This window comes from Fukomys damarensis, unplaced genomic scaffold (genome assembly GCF_012274545.1).
Source record: "Fukomys damarensis isolate Sample0158 unplaced genomic scaffold, DMR_v1.0_HiC HiC_scaffold_33, whole genome shotgun sequence".
Lineage (NCBI taxonomy): Eukaryota > Metazoa > Chordata > Mammalia > Rodentia > Bathyergidae > Fukomys > Fukomys damarensis.
The window spans coordinates 43,379,977-43,397,787 of NW_022900945.1; the positions used below are offsets into that span (position 1 = coordinate 43,379,977).

The 17,811-nt window shown below is 40.5% G+C and overlaps 1 protein-coding gene across 6 annotated transcripts in view; it reads left to right on the forward strand.

Moving 5' to 3' along the window:
• Positions 1 to 2,094: 2,094 nt before the first annotated feature.
• The window catches only part of Cttnbp2nl (CTTNBP2 N-terminal like), a 57,335-nt gene continuing 41,618 nt past the window's right edge, over positions 2,095 to 17,811 (forward strand). The window contains exons 1-3 of one of the 6 annotated variants that reach the window (XM_033758125.1): positions 2,095 to 2,398; positions 4,074 to 4,313; positions 5,628 to 5,723. Coding sequence is in view for 1 of the 6 variants with exons in the window: in XM_010631296.3 (XP_010629598.2) it covers positions 7,005 to 7,106 (102 nt within the window). In the remaining 5 variants the exon portion in view is untranslated. Of the gene's footprint in view, positions 2,399 to 4,073; positions 4,314 to 5,627; positions 5,724 to 7,002; positions 7,107 to 7,725; positions 7,751 to 10,166; positions 10,269 to 11,493; positions 11,535 to 15,441; positions 15,563 to 17,811 lie in introns of those variants that run through there. The other 5 variants (XM_033758126.1, XM_033758127.1, XM_010631296.3 and 2 more) reach the window with 5 other exon arrangements.

The window sequence follows — 17,811 nt, forward strand, 5'->3', positions numbered from 1 at the left end:
CCCACTGATGGGCAAATGGGCTGTTCCCAAGTTTTAGCTATTACAAACTGTGCTGCTATAAACATAGGTGCGCATATATCACTGTGATATGAATCTTTTAATTCTTTTGGAAAGATACCCAGCAGAGGGATGGCTGGGCCAAATGGAACCTCACAAATGCCACATTTTAAAAATCCATTTATCTGTTGATGGACACAGGCTGCTTCCAAGATTTAGCTGTTATGAATTGTGCTGCAACAAACATGGCTTGCATGTACCTCTGTAATATGGTGTCTTTAACTCTTTTAGGGAATAGCTGGGTCAAATGGAACGTCTATCTTTAGTTGAGGAATCTCTCTACTATTTCCCATAACGGTTGTTCCAGTTTACACTTCCACCAACAATGAACAACACCCCCACACACAGCCTTTTCAGAATTTATTTGATTTTTCTGAAGATAGCCTTTCTTTCTAGAGATAGAATCTCTGTATTGTTTTAATTTGCATTTCTCTAATGACTATTGATGTTGAACATTTTTTCATATATTTATTGATCATATGTACTTCTTCATCTGAGAAATGTCTATTTATTTCAGATGCTCATTTTTAATGGCCCTTTAAATTTGAGAAATCTAATTTTTACCAACTTTTTTTTTTTGTACCGGGGATCAAACTCGGGTCCTTGTGTTTGCGAGGCAGGCACTGGAACCACTGAGCTAAATCCCTGGCCCAAGGGAAATCTAATTTTTCGGGTATTTTTGTTTTGTTTTGTTTTGCTTTTGAGACAGGTTCTCACTATGTAGTTGAGACTGACCGGGAACTCACTATGTAGCCCAGGCTGGTCTCGAACTCACAGTGATCCTCCTGCCTCAGCCTCCCGACTGCTGGGATTACAGGTATGCACCACCACGCCTGGCTCAGGAACCCTAATTTTTAAATGATCTATATATTATAGACATTAGTTATTTGAGGAGTGGCTGGCAAAAACTTTTTCTCATTCTGTAGGTTGTCTCTTCACTCTGTTGGTTGTTTCCTTTGGTATGCGGAAGCTTCTTAATTTGATGTGATCCCATTTGTTGAACCTTGGTATTATTTCTTGTACAGTCAGGATCCTGTTCAGAAAGTCTTTGCCTATGCCTATGTCTTCAAGAGTTTTACCTATTTTGTCTTCCAGCAGATTGTTTCTGTTTTAATATTTATATCTTTGATCCATTTTTATTTTAGTCAAATGCATGGTAAGACTTGTAGGTCTAGGTTCAATCTTCGGCATGTGAAGAGCCAGTTCCCCCAGAGCCATTTGTTAAAGGGACTGTCTTTCCTCCAGGGAAAGAAAATATTTGAACCTTTGTCAAAGATAAGGTAGTCAGTATGGACAGCAGGAAAATTTCATAGTTATTCTTTTCTTAAACTATTTAAATCTCATTTGACTTTATCAACAAAATGCACTTTAAATTGCTGCTGTGAGAAGCTGGGAGTGGTGGTGCACACTTGTAATCCCAGCACTCGGGAGGCTGAGGCAGGAGGATCGCTGTGAGTTCGAGACCCACCTGGGCTACATAGTGAGTTCTAGGTCAGTCTCAACTACATAGTGAGACCCTGTCTCAAAAAACCAAAAAATAAAAAAATAAAATGTTGCTGTGAGGATTAAAAGAAAAAATCGTGTGTGGTTCCGAGCAGGCACTGAGTAATTGGTTAATATTGTTATCAGTTATTGTACTTATGTGATTTTGAGTAACTGTCAGAACGGTTATAAGGGTTATACATGTAGAGATCATAAAGATGATAGATGTAATATATGTAAAGCAATTTCTTTCCCTCTTCCTCTGGGACCTTCTCCTTTTTCAATCCAGGATAAGGGTTTCACATCTCCGTCTTAGCCAAGCTGTTAACGACAGCTAAAAGAACAAAAGAATCTGTTCCTTAAAGTAGTTTTTCGAGACGCCTTAAAATTCTCTGCTGCTGGGCTCTCAGCCCACATCCTAAAAAGAAAAACCATCAGAGAAGACTTCAGAGATGGCCAAGGATGCTGACAGCTGCAGGATTTGTTGCTCGACACTAGGGGGAGCAATAAACTCGGGAATGCAGTTAGGGCCGCACCCAGAAATCTGAATTCCCCCGCCGCTCCAGCCGCCAGATCCAAACTGGAAAAAAACGCTTTGAGGACTGCCCAGAAAGGCCTTCGTGGGAACAGATGATGCGGGGAGACAATGCAGGGAGCTGTGCAGAGCGTGCCTTCCCTCAGCTTCTGCCGCCCCAGCTAGAGGGCCTTCTCCGGCGTGCGGACTGGGACCTCCGGATTCACTGGCTGATTCGCTGGAGGAAGAGGAGGGAAGAGGCTTGAAGAAGAGGAGATAGAGCACGCAGGTTACAGCACTCTCGTCCATCGCTCCAGCTTCTTCATCGGCCCTCCCGACAGTTTAGTAAGTGCCACAACTAGAAGGCGAGTTTTATTTGTTTTTATTTGTTTTTTGGTACCGGGGATCGAACTCAAGCCTTTGAGTTTGCGAGGCAGGCGGCAGAACCACTGAGCCAAATCCCTGGCCCTAGAAGGTGCTTTTTAGAACCTCAGGGTGCAGGGAGGGATTCACAAGGAGGAAGACCCTGAGCAACATCTCCCAAGTGGTTTACAGTAATCCTTCTCAGAGTTAGCCAGATACTTTCTTGTACATCATGTTGTTTGTGTATTCACAACCACTGGGTGTTCTAGCCAGAGACTGTTATTTCATTTTACAGATGAGGAAATTGAGGTCCAGGTAACCTCACAGCTCTCCTATACTAAACTTTTACACCCATATTTACCCCTCTCTTACTTTTCCTTGTTGTATTTTATGTGGTGCTGCTCTACCACTGAACTACACCCTCTAGTCCTCTCTTTAAAAAAAGCAAAACAGTCCAAACTTTATCCTTAACTCTAGGAAAGTTATTATTCAGTTCCAAGTATTCCCTAAATCAAATTTTAAAATATTTGCCGCATTTCCCACTTCCCTAACCGACCTAGCATGATGGAGAAATGAGAGCACAGTAATAATGAGAATGTACTTTGCAATCAGAGCTGAGTAAATCCATGGCCATCCATCACTCGTGAGTTCCATGTCTATGGAACTCTTTTGGGCCTCAATTTCCAAATGTATAAAATGTTAATAACAACATCTATCTCAAGGGAGATATACCATGCAAAGAAATTTTATGGTCCTTGGCACATGGTTTAATAGCTTGATAAATGCATATATCATATATAATTGTATTACAATCCTAGACTGAACTGATCTGTAGGGATTAGTCCACTCCTTTCATGCCATTTACCAATGAAATTAAATAAAGTTAAGTGGTTACTTTGCCAAGTCTGTGTCCTGGATTGAATGGTGCCCCCTGCCCAGTCACACACACCCAGAACCTGAGAATGTGAATTTGGAAGGAGAGTCCTCGCAGATGGAATGGGTGGGGATTGCAGTGGATTAGAGTGGACTCTAAATCTGGTATGACTAAGGTCTGATAAAAAAGACAAATAGCAACTCTGAGACAGGAGGAGGCCGTGAGCTGAAAGATGCAGAGATCCGGCTGATGCCCCGCAGGAGAGGAGTGCAAGAACCACCAGAAGCTGGGAAAGAGGCAGGGATTGGATTGGATCAGCCTTGGTGTTCCCTGGAGCAACCCTCCTGTCAACACCTCCACCTTAGACTTCCAGCCTCCGGACAGACAGAAGAAATTCCTGTTGTTTTAAGCCACCCACTTTGTAGTAATTGGTTGTGACATAGGAAACTATAAAGTTTATGACAGAGTAGAAGTGAGACTCCAAATTTCTTTACTTCTAGCCTAACATCTATTCCATCATTGCCTCCGAAAGTCAGTGATAAACATGTATAGAATACCCACTCGGAAAAAGTTGGAGAAAAATCGACCCAACCTATAATCACTGGGCACCTCTTTATCCAGTTTTTCCTAGACACACTGTAAGCATGTAATAAATGTTTACTGGAAAGTTGATGAAATAATAGCTATACACATGTCACATTGTGTTATAAAAATTTAAGATATTATGAGTCCATTTTCTACTTCTGTGCATATCTTTAAACCAGACTCTAAATTTATTTACAGGTATTTTATATTGAAGAATCACAAGACTCCAGGTCTCCCTCACACTGCTGTCGTCTGAAAGTGATACAAGATTCCTAGCCTGCCTGTTACTACCTCCAGGGGTGACAAGTTACCAGGAATGCAATCTGAACACCTTCAGGACTAAATTCTACAAGACAGGGCTGAATCCTTCCACACGCATTCAGGAATGGCAAAACGGAGCTCAGGGAGTCAGAGGAGCTGCCCACTTTTGTACAGGAGGTAGGTAACAGGGCACCGCTCCCTCCAAGGTCAGACTCGGAGTAGAATGAGTGGTGGTAAGTTAATAACTACAAAGGCGGGGAGGAGGAGGAGGAACTGATTTACTAGGACAACTCCTAGAGAATGACTCAGAAGCTTGTTGTCCCACGTCTGCCTTATTGTCAGGCACTTCCTCATTGCATGTCCATAGCCAAAGCAAAAGGGAGGAGTAGGAAATGGGATCTTTCGACTATATAGGCCTAGTCTAACCCTAATGCTCCATTTTTAACCATTTCAAACACTTTAAATCAAGTCGGTTCTTAGCACCTATCCTGAGACAGGCCCTTCATCTTGCCTTTCCAATTGTCTGACTAAATACAGTGAGGTCTGTCTGAAATTCTGTGTGCGGTCCAGGCTGGCCTTAAATTCAGTATGTATTTGATATTCTGTCCTCAAACTAAATCCTCCTCCCTCAGCCTCCTGAGTTCTGGGATTACAGGCATGCAATACTGTAAACGAGAAGGTAAAATGAATCTTTAAAAATGAGTGTTAGGTAAATAGTAGTGGCCCAGTAAAGAATACAGCCAGCCTTAATTTGGGGGCTTCAGATGGGACTTCCTGGAATATCCCTAAAGGAGAATTGAGTCACGTTTGTTGAGCTAAGTCTTTTATGGAAAGGGTTAGAGAGGTTAGTGGGACGGGCTTAGGTGGGGTAAGGCAACGGATGGGGGCCATATGAGTGGGGAGCAAGAATAGCTGAGTACTTGGCATAACAATGGCTAATGTAGTAATGTTGTAGGTGCTGTCACTAGCAGGCAGGGTGGGTGGGCATGCTGTTTTCCTAGCACAGTACACACTGTTCCCTGGACTCTAGTAGCCGGGAACAGCTTGGGCAGCTGGGAGAGGGGGCACAGACAGACAGAGGTCAAGCCTATCAATGAGGACTTTCAAAAAGACAAAAGCTTGTTTTTCCAAGCTTCCTCATGCTGAAAGCATGAATCATCCCCTTGTCTCCCCAGCGCAGGTGGACAGAGGAGTAACGCCTCCCTCAGAAAACCAGCATATCTGTCTGAAAGGAAGGTGCAGATGCTGGCCCCAGGAGGTCAAGGTCTTTGGTGGGGGTCCCGGGGATCAAACTTGGGACCTTGCACTTGCTAGGCAGGCACCGGAACCGCTGGGCTAAATCCCTGGACCAGGGTCTCATTTCTATAAAGGAGGAACAAACAGAATAGCCAGGAGGTGAAACAGCATGAAAATTTCCTTACCTATGGTTTTATTGTATCTCCTTCAGAGCTGGTGCCAATTTTGAATAAACCTTTTTCTTCTCCACCAAAGTTTGTCTCCTGTGTTCTTGGCGAACAACAAATTGTACAGCCCTGAGCATCCATACACCACCATGCACAGCTAATCCTTGGAAGTTCTCTTTGCCAGGTACAAACTCTTTGACCGTACCTCATTTCTCTGAATCTTTATCCTCTCATCTGTAAATTAGACATAGCAAGGTCTATCTTACAGGGTGGGATGGCTTTTTTAATTTTACTGAAAATTAACTATCATTAAAGGAAGCTACGTGGCACAGTGATAATGGTAAATTCCTGTGTAGTTTCTTCCCATGATGACTGCCCAAACTGGTCACATCTCTTCACTAAACTCTAAACTGCATGAAGGCAGGCCTAGGTTAAGTTCTAGGCCCCTAAAACTGTCTTGCTAATAATTGTGAAGATTAAAAGTAATACGCTATTTGTGTGTTGTAAATGGTTGTCTTATAAGTAATTATTATGTTTTATTTAAAATAATGTGGTTATTTAACCCGCTGAATTGATCTATAAGCAGAGTGCAGCCAATAAAAAGGAAACCAGAAATGTTTTTCTCAGGAATGCAACTAACGCATCCTGTTCCCTCTGGATTATTTAGCACTGCATAGGGACTGTTATCACCAAGATCTGCATTCCTATGTGCACAAGTATAGACATCCCTTATAAACAACTGTCCTTTGTTTCAGCTTTATCTCAAATGCCATTGCTCACAGTATAATACGACACAAAAAAGGACCCTCAACAAGCAAGCATAGTGCGGAAAAACACACAAATTTGCAATTATTTGACTTCTGTCTGGAAGGCAGGTGGACAGGGTTTGTGCCACCAGAGTGCTATCCAGTGTCTCCGTCGCAGACTTTCCGGGGCCAGAATCATTTCCCCCAAGTGACAGGAAAAGATAAGAGTGGTCTCCAAGAGCTTCATCCTGGCGTTCTAGAGTACAGCACCACAATCACAGGCGGTCCAGGAAAAAAAAAAATGGAGCAAAGAAGCCACATTACCAGGTTTTCAATAACTAATTGTAAAACAGACACCAACACTCATTTATTAATATTTTGAATAAAATTCCAATCAGGCCACCATAAGCCTACCATTCCCCGACAGTCAGGGTAAAACACGAAGCTCTGGCGACATCCTTGCCCAGTAATCCCTCACAAGAAGGAAAGTTGTGGAACACAGACCGGGAAAAGGAAAACCCATCCTCAAGCCCGGGCCGGAGTGGGCGCTTCCTGCCGGAAGTGACGCAAACTCAATCCCAACCCTGCTCTCCCCAAACAAAAGGGATCTTGGGGCCCTGGGAGGAGCTGAATGACATTGGAGAAGGCCCGCCTCCAGACGGCTCGGATTGGTGGCAGGGCTGGAGAGGCGAGGAGGCGATTGGCCCTGGTGAATGCCGATGATACCACCGGCAGTTGAGGGGGCGAGGTCTCGGGAGGCTGTGGATGGGGAACGGGTGGCGGAGGCGGCTGGGAGCGGTTCCCGGGATCGCCGGGGAAAGGTAGGAGCCGATGGCGCAGGGGCTTGGCGGTGGCCGGGAGGCTGGGTTCGCGAGAGAAAAGCAAGGACAGGAGGGCTGGTAGTCTCCCTCTCGGTCCGGTGGGCCCATTCCCTGAGGGGGCGGGGTCGCCCTTCCACCTCCTGAATTCCCTGAGGAGGCGGCTCCGCATCCTCCGGAGGTCCTGGCAGCTACTTATTGCCCCCCCTCTTAGTTCCCAGCCCCGCGAAAGAGGCTTCGCCCCTGACTGTGCTCTTTTAAAAGCCCCCTCAGTCCTGCGCCTGAGCCTTGGAGGAGAGCTGAGGGTTCCCATTCCCTAGGCTGCCGCCTCCGCCCCTATTTTGTACCCCCGCGCGGCCGGGCATCCTCCCTCCACCTGTCTCCGCTCCCTCGGTGGGACCAAGGGCTAATTTTCTCTGAGGTAGAACCGGGTTTAAAAAAAAAAAAAAAGTTAAGGTGAAGCAGAAATCAAAGACCCGACCTAGACAACCCCTCCACCGCCGAAGCAGCCTTCCCCGACTTCGCTTCTTCCCATCCCCCATTCCCTGATGCTCAGCCTTCGCCGCCGCCCCTCGGGTCCTCCGTCTGCTGCGGGGGTTTGGAGTTGCTCTGTTTCGGGAAGTTTTTCGAGTCTGGAAGGAGAAATTGTAAGCCACCTCCTTCCCTTCACCCTTTTTTTTTTTTTACTCCGAGCCTCTGAAGCTATTTAAGGTTTGAGTTAACGTTAAATTTTTGCTTTCCAACCTGTTTCTTCCCGGGGAACTTGATGAAAAGCCACCCTCTTAATATTTCACAGTGAGGTGGGTGTGTTGGGTAGCTACAGGGTTGGCTTTGTGTGGATAGGAATGCAGTGTATATTGTTTGACGGTCAATAACAGCATTTTTTCAAATGAAACAGTATAGGTAAGTCAATAAATTGCTTTTCATTAAGAATCAGTATCTTCCAGTTTGGAGTATGCTGGTCTGTTGCTCAGGGAGACTGCAGTTAACCTTGAAGGTGTATTGCAGGTTGAAACAAAAGGCAGGAACTGTTTGAAGGAAATTCAGGTTCAGTTGGCTAGGTTTATGATTAATCTGGTCTTGTTGCCTTTGATTGCTTTCTTCCCCCTCTTTTATAGTGGGATTTTTACCTCAGAGGAAACTAATACATATACTATGTTGTTGATTGGTTTTACAATGCCAATATCATATACCAGAATTTAGAGTATGGAAATAAGAGCAGATTTTAAATTTCAGCTATAAGGGTGAATAAAAAGCATGATAAACTAGCTGTTCACATGCATAATTACTACAAAGTGTCTCTGTACTGTGCCCGTAAGGGTTTTGTCAAATTAGCGTAAGTTTCAGCAGGTGCAAACTACAGATTTTAACCTAATGTTATTATTATTGAATCTTCAATAATCACGTCATGTGTTAACATTCTCCATATTTTTAGCATTGTCTCTTTTGCTTTTAATACTCAAGCCCATCTAACTACTGTTATCTATAGCCAAAACTGATAGCAGTGAGATGCAAAGAATTGGAGTCACAGAGAGTGACGGTAATAGCTGTCTTTTACCTTCCTGATTGCACTTCCTAAAGATAGCCCTCCTGAAGGTAATTATTTTTGAATAGTTAGGTTCCAAGGTTACAGAGCCGCTCTCAGTGCTTACAGATCTGTTCAGTGATTGTTTCCAGATCTCCAGTGAGAAAGCACAAAGAAAAAACTGTGTGGCGGGTCTCTCTAGCAGACACAAAGTTTACAGCCATGGGAGGGTTAAGACGTGGGCCCCCCAGAAATAGCAGTAGAAAAAAATTGAGAACAGAAAATCCCCAAAAGATGTATCTCATTACATAAGTAGAGAACAGAAAATAAACTAAGGTAAGAAACTAAGGAAACCAAAGTAGTGGTGATTGCCAGGGCCTTAATAAACAGAGAGGAAAAAGCAAATGACTATAGTGTCCTTTGATTATTTCACACAATAAGCAAGACCTGACTGATACATCTTTGGGTCTTAGACATCTTTCCTTTAATTTTTTAACTTCTTCTTGGTCATATTAAATGAAGAAAAGTACTCTAAGCAGAGAATTTTTATGTATGCATCTAGTGTATCATTAAACTATAAATTCTTTGAGGGCATGTAGTTTTTTCTTAATCTTTGTATCTTTCACAGTGTTTAGTGTTTAAGTGTTGAATTTAGTTTAAAGCAGTCATCTTAGGGTAGACTAAAAAGATAATGCACTGATAAATATGGCACAGGTATTAGTATAAACAGTCTGGTTTTTTGTCTTGATTTTTGGTATCTTATTTTTTGTGAAACTAGTATTTTAAGTGACTCTAAAATAAAATTTCCTATAAGAAATTTTCTACAGGTTAAATAATTTTGTCATGAAATTTAAATCAGACATATAAACATAATCAGTAGTAGTCATTTCAGGATTTTATTTTTCTAAGATCTCATCCTGTTAGCAATGACGTGAATTTAGGAAAACACTAGAAATGGTTTGCTAACTTTTGTTTAAAAAATAGTTTATGAGTGTTTGGTTGATTGATTTATATTATTGTTGTTGCTGCTGCTGTTACTGTTGTTTGCTGGGGATTAAACATAGGGCCTAACACCTAGAAAACAAATGCTCTACCACATAGCTATACCCCTAATTCTGATTTTGTGGGTTTTTTTTTTTTTTTTCTTTTGGTACCAGGGATCGAACTTGAATCCTTGAGCCTGCAAGGCAGGCAGCAGAACCACTGAGCTAAATCCCCAGCCCTGATTTTGTGCTTTTAAACTAGCGCTAAATATTTTAATAGGGGAACAGAACAGTATTGCATCCCTAATAGTAATCATACAAATTGATTATGCTGAGCATATTACCCTCAGTCAGCTATGGATTACTGTCTCGTCAGAATCACATTTGCAATGGTATCCATTAATTTGCAGACAGGATTTAAATTCATGGGTTTTCTGAATGGAACAAAATGGTGTTCATAGTAGTTGCCATTGAGCTGGTGTGTGGTGGCATGAGATAAGAAGTAGAGGTGAATTTCTAGAGAAAACTTGTCAACTCTGTGGTGTTTGACCCCAGCAGTGGCTTGTCAACCTGTTGTGAAAGGAAATAGGACTAAGAAAAGGAGGGAGAAGAAAAAGAAGGGAGCCGAAAGGGATAAAAAAGAATTAAGATGTGAAGGTAATTATTATGCACTGTACTAATGTACTAATTTTTAAAAAGGCTATTTTAAAAGCCTGAATGTTTTCAGCTAATAACTAAAAAATCAAATCTTCCTATAGATTCAATTCAAAGTGTTTCAGTGAGAAATGCCCTTTTTATTGTGAGGCCATAGAGTCTTGTTTACAGTGTAGATGTTAAAGAAAATCAGGCCCAAATCTCAACTCTGCTACAGTATAACTCTAGGACCAGAACAGTTTTTCTATTTTCACTATACCCCAATTTACAGAAAAACAGTTTCCCTTTTCTATTAAGAGGTTTTAGAAGTTTTCCTTTTGTTTTTAAGGTTTACATGAACTTGCGTGTGTGTGTGTGTGTGTGTGTGTGGCACAAAACAAGTGCATGAGTATAGGAAGCACTCAATAACTGATAGATATTATTACCATCATTGCTATTATTAGTACTTGCATGTGAATTAAGAATTTAATGTTAAATATTCCATTGCTCCCTTAGCATTTTAGCAGAAGTAGTCTCTACTTAAAGAAGTAAAAAGTAAGTGTCCAAGTCTAGTTATTGATTGGTTTTAAGTACATCAGTTTATAGCTATGATTCCTACCTAGAAGGAAGCAAGGCTCCTGTGTATCAGGATGTCAGATATCCAAGCCAAGGACTTTTAGGAGAGCGTATATCTGTCTTGGAGTATGTTTGTTTAGTAATTTTGTCTTACAAATTATCCTTCTGGAATTTTTTGGCCTTAGCAAAAAGAAAAGCAGGGAGCCAGTAGTGGTGGCATATGCCTGTAATCTTAGCACTCTGGGCAGCTGAAGCAGGGAGATCACATGTTGGAGCCCAGCCTGACCCATTTAGAGAGACCCTTTCTCAAAATAGGAAAAGTAAAAAGGGCTGGTGATGTAGCTCAATGTAAAGACCTTGGGTTCAGTTCCCAGTACAGCAAGGAAGAAAGGGGGAAAAAGGAAGACAGACAGGCAGGAAGGCACACAAATAGGTCATTCAGCCAGCTGATGTCTTCATGAATTATCAGGTGCTCCAATTCCAAGCCCTACTCTCTTAAGTGCTACCACCCTAAGTGTCATATAAATGGTCTTGTGGGTACTGTATTGTACATGGTGTGTGTGTGTGTGTGTGTGTGTGTGTGTGTGTGTGTGTGTGTTTGAATCTTTTGTGATATTTAAAGATGTTTTCATGGTAATTTTGACCTAAACTGATTTTTCCCTTATTTTTGAAGATCATCTTCCATTAGATGAGAATAAAATATGGACAGGGAAGGTAAGTGTGGAGGTGGGTGAGAGTGAGGGCAGAGGCATGTGAGTTGAAAACAGGAGTACAAGTAAATATTTGAAGTAAAGAATGCAGTGATATGGTTCCTACTCACCAACTATTTCCAAACTATATTTTCAGATTCAAAGCCAAAACTTTCAATCTGAATGTGTTCTGTACTGTTGAATGAATCTTTTCTGACTTCCGGAGCTACGAAAAATATAATCCTTAATTGTTACTGAATTTAAAAGAAACTAGAAAGGAAAATAAGAGAGCACAAGATGATGGAATATACAGACCAAAAAAAAAAAACAACAACAACAAAAACAGTTCTGAACCTGAACCTCTGGGTCTGGATCTTTTGTGCAGAGCTGCTTGGGAAAGTAGCTTGTAGTTGCTGGGGGGAGGGGAGCCTTGGCCTAGAAAAGTGACAGCCAATAAAGAGCAGAAGTTGAAAAGCAGGATGAATTGTTTCAACAGAAGAATTGCAAGTTATAAAGGAGAGAAGGATGAAGGATGACTGACAGGTATCTGGTAGGAAAAAAGAGAAAAGTATGAAGTGTTTTTGTTGGAGGAGTGGGGTGGGTCTGTTAGCAGCAGCTGCTGTAGGAATAACAACAGAACTAATCTACTTCTTAACTGGCTTAATATTTGAGGGTACAAACCCGGTCTGGTCCAGTCCTACATATCTACTTCTTCCTGTTTGTTTTCTTTAAATTAAGGACACAGAAGAAAATTTCTTAAAAGGCTCCATCTCCAAAGCCTTCTTCACTTCTAAGCCCTTGGCCCTCACCCCACCAGCTGGCTCTCAGCATGTTCCTCTTGGGATTCTGATTACTTCTCATTCAGTATGTCTCACATCACAGTCATCATTTCTCCCTAAAACCAGTTCCTTTTCTGACATCCCTATTTCTGACATTTCCCTATTCTGACATCATTCTAGTCACCCGGTCTTAAAACCTCAGCAAATCTGGGATTATTTCCCCATTTCCCCTCTTAGCCTCCCCAAATGGAATTAATCACCAAGTTGCTCTAAGTAAATTTCTTTCTTTTTTTTTTTTAGGTACTGGGCTCAAACATGGGTCCTTGTGCTTGCGAGGCAGGCACCAGAACCACAGAGCTAAATCCCTGGCCCTGAATTTCTTCTTTATAATGTTTTGATTATCAGTTGTTCCATTCTTACTACCATCATTCTAGTGCATGCATTTGTTTTTTACCTTATACCTATACTATTAAATTTTCTACCAGCTGTTCTCCATTTCTCTTCCATCAAGTCATCTATGTACTGTAAGCCTTAACCTTCCTAAAACTACACTTTCATTATGATAGTTTCCTGGTTAAAAGTGGTGGCTGTTTATTTCCTCAAGATAAAGTCCAGTTACGGTCTGTAAATTTCTTTCCAACCCACATTTTTTAAGTATCCCTTTGAACTAAAGACGGATGCTAAGTTTCATCAAGATGAATAAATGTAGTAGTTGTTCAGAAGAGTTTAGTTTGTTTTGTGGCAGAAAACAGATATAGATGAATTAATTAGTAATAGAAGATGAAAACTGCTCCTGAGCTCCAAATGTAGATACATATACATTATGCATTTAATTTAATGTGAGAAAATAGCTGTGATATCTTTAGAAACCCCACTTAAGTCATTGCAAACTTTAACTTGATTAAATCTATAAAAATTTAGTGGAAGCAAAGGCATGCTTTTACTTATATTGCTAAAGCTAATCTAGGCAGAAAAACATCCTTTCTCTAGTACTGATATCATTAGCCCGGACATGTGTTGAACATGTCCCTAAGCTCTTTCTCTGGCCAGGCCATCTCCTTGAAGATCAGCCTGCCAAGTCAGAAGGAATAATTTGGTTTTATATATAAATTAAATACACGAATGATAGACAGTGATATTCCATTGGAAAAAGGAAAAACTTCTTTATCCTTGCAGATAAAATCAAATAAATGGGACCTAGAATGTAGCTCAGTGGTGCGGCATCTGTCTGGCAATCACAAGGTCCTGAGTTCAGTCCCCAGTACCAAGAAGAAAAAATACAAATCAAATGAATGCTCTTCAAGGATGAGAAATGAGAGAACTGGCCAGTCACTAATTCATTTAAACTATGTAACTCCTATTTAGAGTATATATTTTCACCATTTTGTAGATGAAGAACTAAAAGGTCCAAAGGTTAAATGGATAAAGGAACTTTGAAGTGGCAGGACCAAGATGTAAACTCAGCTCTGTTTGACTCCAGAATCCATGCTTTTTCCACTACAACACCCTGTCTCCCAGGAGAACTACTGTCCCTGAAAAGCCTTCCAGCAAAAGTAATTGCTAGATTTGTTGTTGATATTATTCACCTGGTTAAATTATTTTTCAGCTAATTAAACTTTTAAAAAATCAGTTACAGCATCTGCAAAATAGCATCACCAGGTATAGTTTTATTAGAAGCTTGTGTGAAATGTTGTGCAGTTCAGGGAGAGTCAGGTTATGAGCATAGCTAAAATATAGATATCTTAACTATATTATGCTTAATTTTCTATGCCATCTTCTCTGTGGAATTTATTTCTAGTTTGGAACTCCAGTAGAGTCAGTAACTTCATCCTACATTTATATTTGAAGGGTTTCTGCATTCCAGGCTGCTGTAGAATTAGGGCCCGTGAATCATTTTACTGAAAATAAAGTCAGTCTACATTTTGTTCCCTTATTGTGGTGGCCTTATTTAAGAAAAGCAAAAACCTTAGGGGACAAATAGATGATATGGACACATTTATTTGAAATCATGTTATAATTTTGTTAAAATTCAAGTAATATTGAAAGAGTTAAAACTGCTAATATTCTGATGTTGAGGCATCTTTCCTTAAATTTTCAATGAAAAAAGTTATTAATGTAAAACTATTACTCATTTTCATTAATGTCCATTTCAGTAGCTTGACTAATGTAAGTCTTCTAGTTTGGTCTTACCTGATTAAGAATGCTTGAAAGGGTGTAAACAGGTAGCCAGGTAGACAGACCTGTTTTTAATAGCTTGTGTTATTTAATAGCTTTGCGTTAATATCCTCAGAAAGGGAGAGATGTTTGAATGTATATAGGTATAAAGCGTCCTCTTTTTTTTTTTTTCAATAACATGTAATTTCTCTGGCCATGTAAAAGAGAGACAGTGAGAGAAAGAGGCTGATACACATGTACACAGATGACCCATGAGTCTTAAAACTACAAGATGGCCGTCATATGCCCCAGAAAGTCGATTAGACTGGATCTTAAAAATATGAGTGCTAGACCTTTAACTCTATTGCCATGCTCAGTACTTATCTGTAAAATAAATGAGCGTGCTGAATTAGATTATTTCTAAAGTCCCTTCCAGCTTTGCAAACCATCTTTTAGGTGAGATTATTCCACCGCACCATTCCTAAGGCTGATAAAATTGAATCTTATGTGAACAGCAGTAACCAAGTAGCAGCCCTTATTAGGGAAGCTTTTGGAGTCAAATTGCCTGGCTTCCATTCCCATTCTGCCACATACTATCTATGAGTCTTGTTTAGCCTCTATACCTCAGTTTCGCCATCTATTAAGTGAGGATGATAGTGATGATGAATTTGTTGAGGGTCATGGCATCTGTCACCTAAGGTGGTTGTGAAGATTGAACTAGTGAGTATATGTCAAATACTTAGAACACTGTCTACTAAAATTAAGGATTAGCTCAGTAGTGCATGTCTTTTTATTATTACCATTTATGAATTCATAGAAAGCTCTTCTGTAGAACTGTGAGGTGACAGTGACTAATGTTAATCGTTCACTTCTGTAGTATGCATAAATTCAGAATCTGCCTCTAACAGAGTACTGTGTACTATACATATTTGGATATGAGTAGAGTACTACAGTACAGTAAGTCTCTGACTTACAAATATTCCCGTTGCAAACTTTCGCAGGTACAAATGGACCTCACCGTAGGAATAGATGTAAACAAAGCTCAGAAGTAGTTCACGTGTTGCTGGACATTGTCACAGTTGCGCTACTGTGTGCTTACTGCACGTTGTGACAGTGCACAGTAAGTACAGTCTCAATCAGAGCCCAGGATGCCTGGAAGCTGTGATGAAATGGAGGGGGCTGCTAGGAAGTGCAAAGCAATCAATATACATTGTATATTTGTGTCAAAGACTCCCTTTGTCAAACCTACCAACCAAGCCGACTTTCAAAGGTTCTCCCTGAACAGAACTCATTCAGAACTGGTTCAGAAGTCAGGGATTTGCTGTATTGTAAATGTTGACTTTGAGAAGTATTAGCTTAACTACAGAGCCTGTCTCTTGAGACCTGCATCAAAGTCTGTCTTGACAGTATTGGGTAAATAAGCATCTTGATCCCTTAATTTCTTTGTAAAGGACTAGTCATATTGTATTTCAGGATGACTCAAAAGCATCCTTCCCCGGAGGATCCTGAAATTTATAATCTCTGAAAATATTCCTAAGCCATTGTTTTCTATAGTGCTTCGTACAGTGTGGCTAGAAAAAGCAAACTGATAAGACAAAGTAAGGCGTTTGAGAAACAGTGTGATATTGTACTATTTGTTTGGGGGTGGTTTGGAAACATGGTCTTACTGTGTAGTTGAGGCTAGCCTCAAACTCCCTGTAGACAGTCCAAGCTAGTCTCAAATTTGTGATCCTCCTGCCTTAGTGTCCTGAGCGCTGGAATTACAGACGTGCTGTCACTGCCCCCACCCCACCCCTGCCGTTCTAATAGTCTTTAAAAGTAGTAAGTTAGCTAATTGTATTGTTTTGTTTGTGATAAAGTACTACAGACTGGTGACTTAAATAATAGAAATTTATCTCCTCACAATTCTCAGGGCTGGAAGTTTAAAACCAGTATGTTGGCAGAATTGTTGGTTTCTTAAGGTATCTCTCCTTGGCTCTTAGACAGAAGGCTGTCTTCTCCCCCTGTCTTCACATTCTTGATGAAACCTATCAGTATCTAAATTTTCTTTTATAATAATACTGATTAGGAACTACTGTGATGATATCATTTTAGTTACCTCTTTGGAATCCAGTCTCTAAATGCAGTCACATTTTGAGACCCTAGAATTTAGGATTTCAGCATACAAATGGTGGGGAGGGGGGCAAGTGAAGGGACACAACTCAGTGTAGCAGTATCTCTTAGCTTCTACTGAGAGAAGCTTGATTTGAGGTATTGGTAGTAACTTTGCTTTGCTCAATATTGTAGAATTCCATAAAATTACATTGGTTTTTGTACTTTGATTGTAAGACTTCCTAAGTAGTAATAGCAAAAACAGCCTTTTCAAATAAATGTACATAGGATAGGCTTTCTTGATCAGATTTGGCAGGGAGGTAGTGGGGATTGACTACAGGGGTGCTCTACCACTGAGCTGTGTCCCCAGCCCTTTTTATGTTTTATTTTGATACAGCATTTTACTAATTTTCCCAGGCTGGCCTTGAACTTGCAAATCCCCTTGTCTCAGGCTCCTGAGTACCTGGGGTTGATGGCATGTACCACCACTCCTGGCAAAAATTATTCTTTTACTGGCATGTTGTCATATTTTACTTCCCCAATCTGATCCTAAAATGCCAAAGAAAGAATGAGAAGGACCATTTTAGAATATTGTCACCTTTATCCTAAATGCAAAAATGACTCCAAAACCAAAAAGTGCCAGGGGATGGGAATCTTAAATCTTCTGAGATAGTTGGGGTAATATGTCAGCACCTTCCACTTCCTGATAATAGGTTGCTTTGGATACATTTTTAAAATAACAATGCACTTTTGACCATATTTAGATTAAGCATTTATAAATGTGATGAGTTTTTTCTTTTTTTGTTATTATGTGTTTGCAATATATAATAAATACATTCATTGTGGGGAACTGGTACATATGCATATTGCGTCTTGATCCGTTTTACTTCCCTTTCCCCTCTTCTTCCCATTGTCTCCTCCCATATTATTATTTTGGCTGTAACTAGGTTTTTAAAGAAGTATATTATCTAATGGAAAGCTGTCAGAAACGCCTATTTGGTGCATCAGTCTTAGCTCTTTGAGTTTTAAGAATTAATTGTTCATATTTTGGTTTTGTTTATATACATGTGACTCATTTGGAGTAAATTTGCTTTATATCTCTGTGAAAACCTGATTACAAATACTTAAAACATATTAAATGGCCTGAATATGAGTCAGTTATAGCCCCAAGTATAAACAAACTGCCCTTTTTTTGCCCTGGTACCTGGAATTGAACCCCCCTGAGCCTTTGTACTGAGCTTCATCTCCAGGATTTTTTTTTTTTTTTTTTTTTTTTTT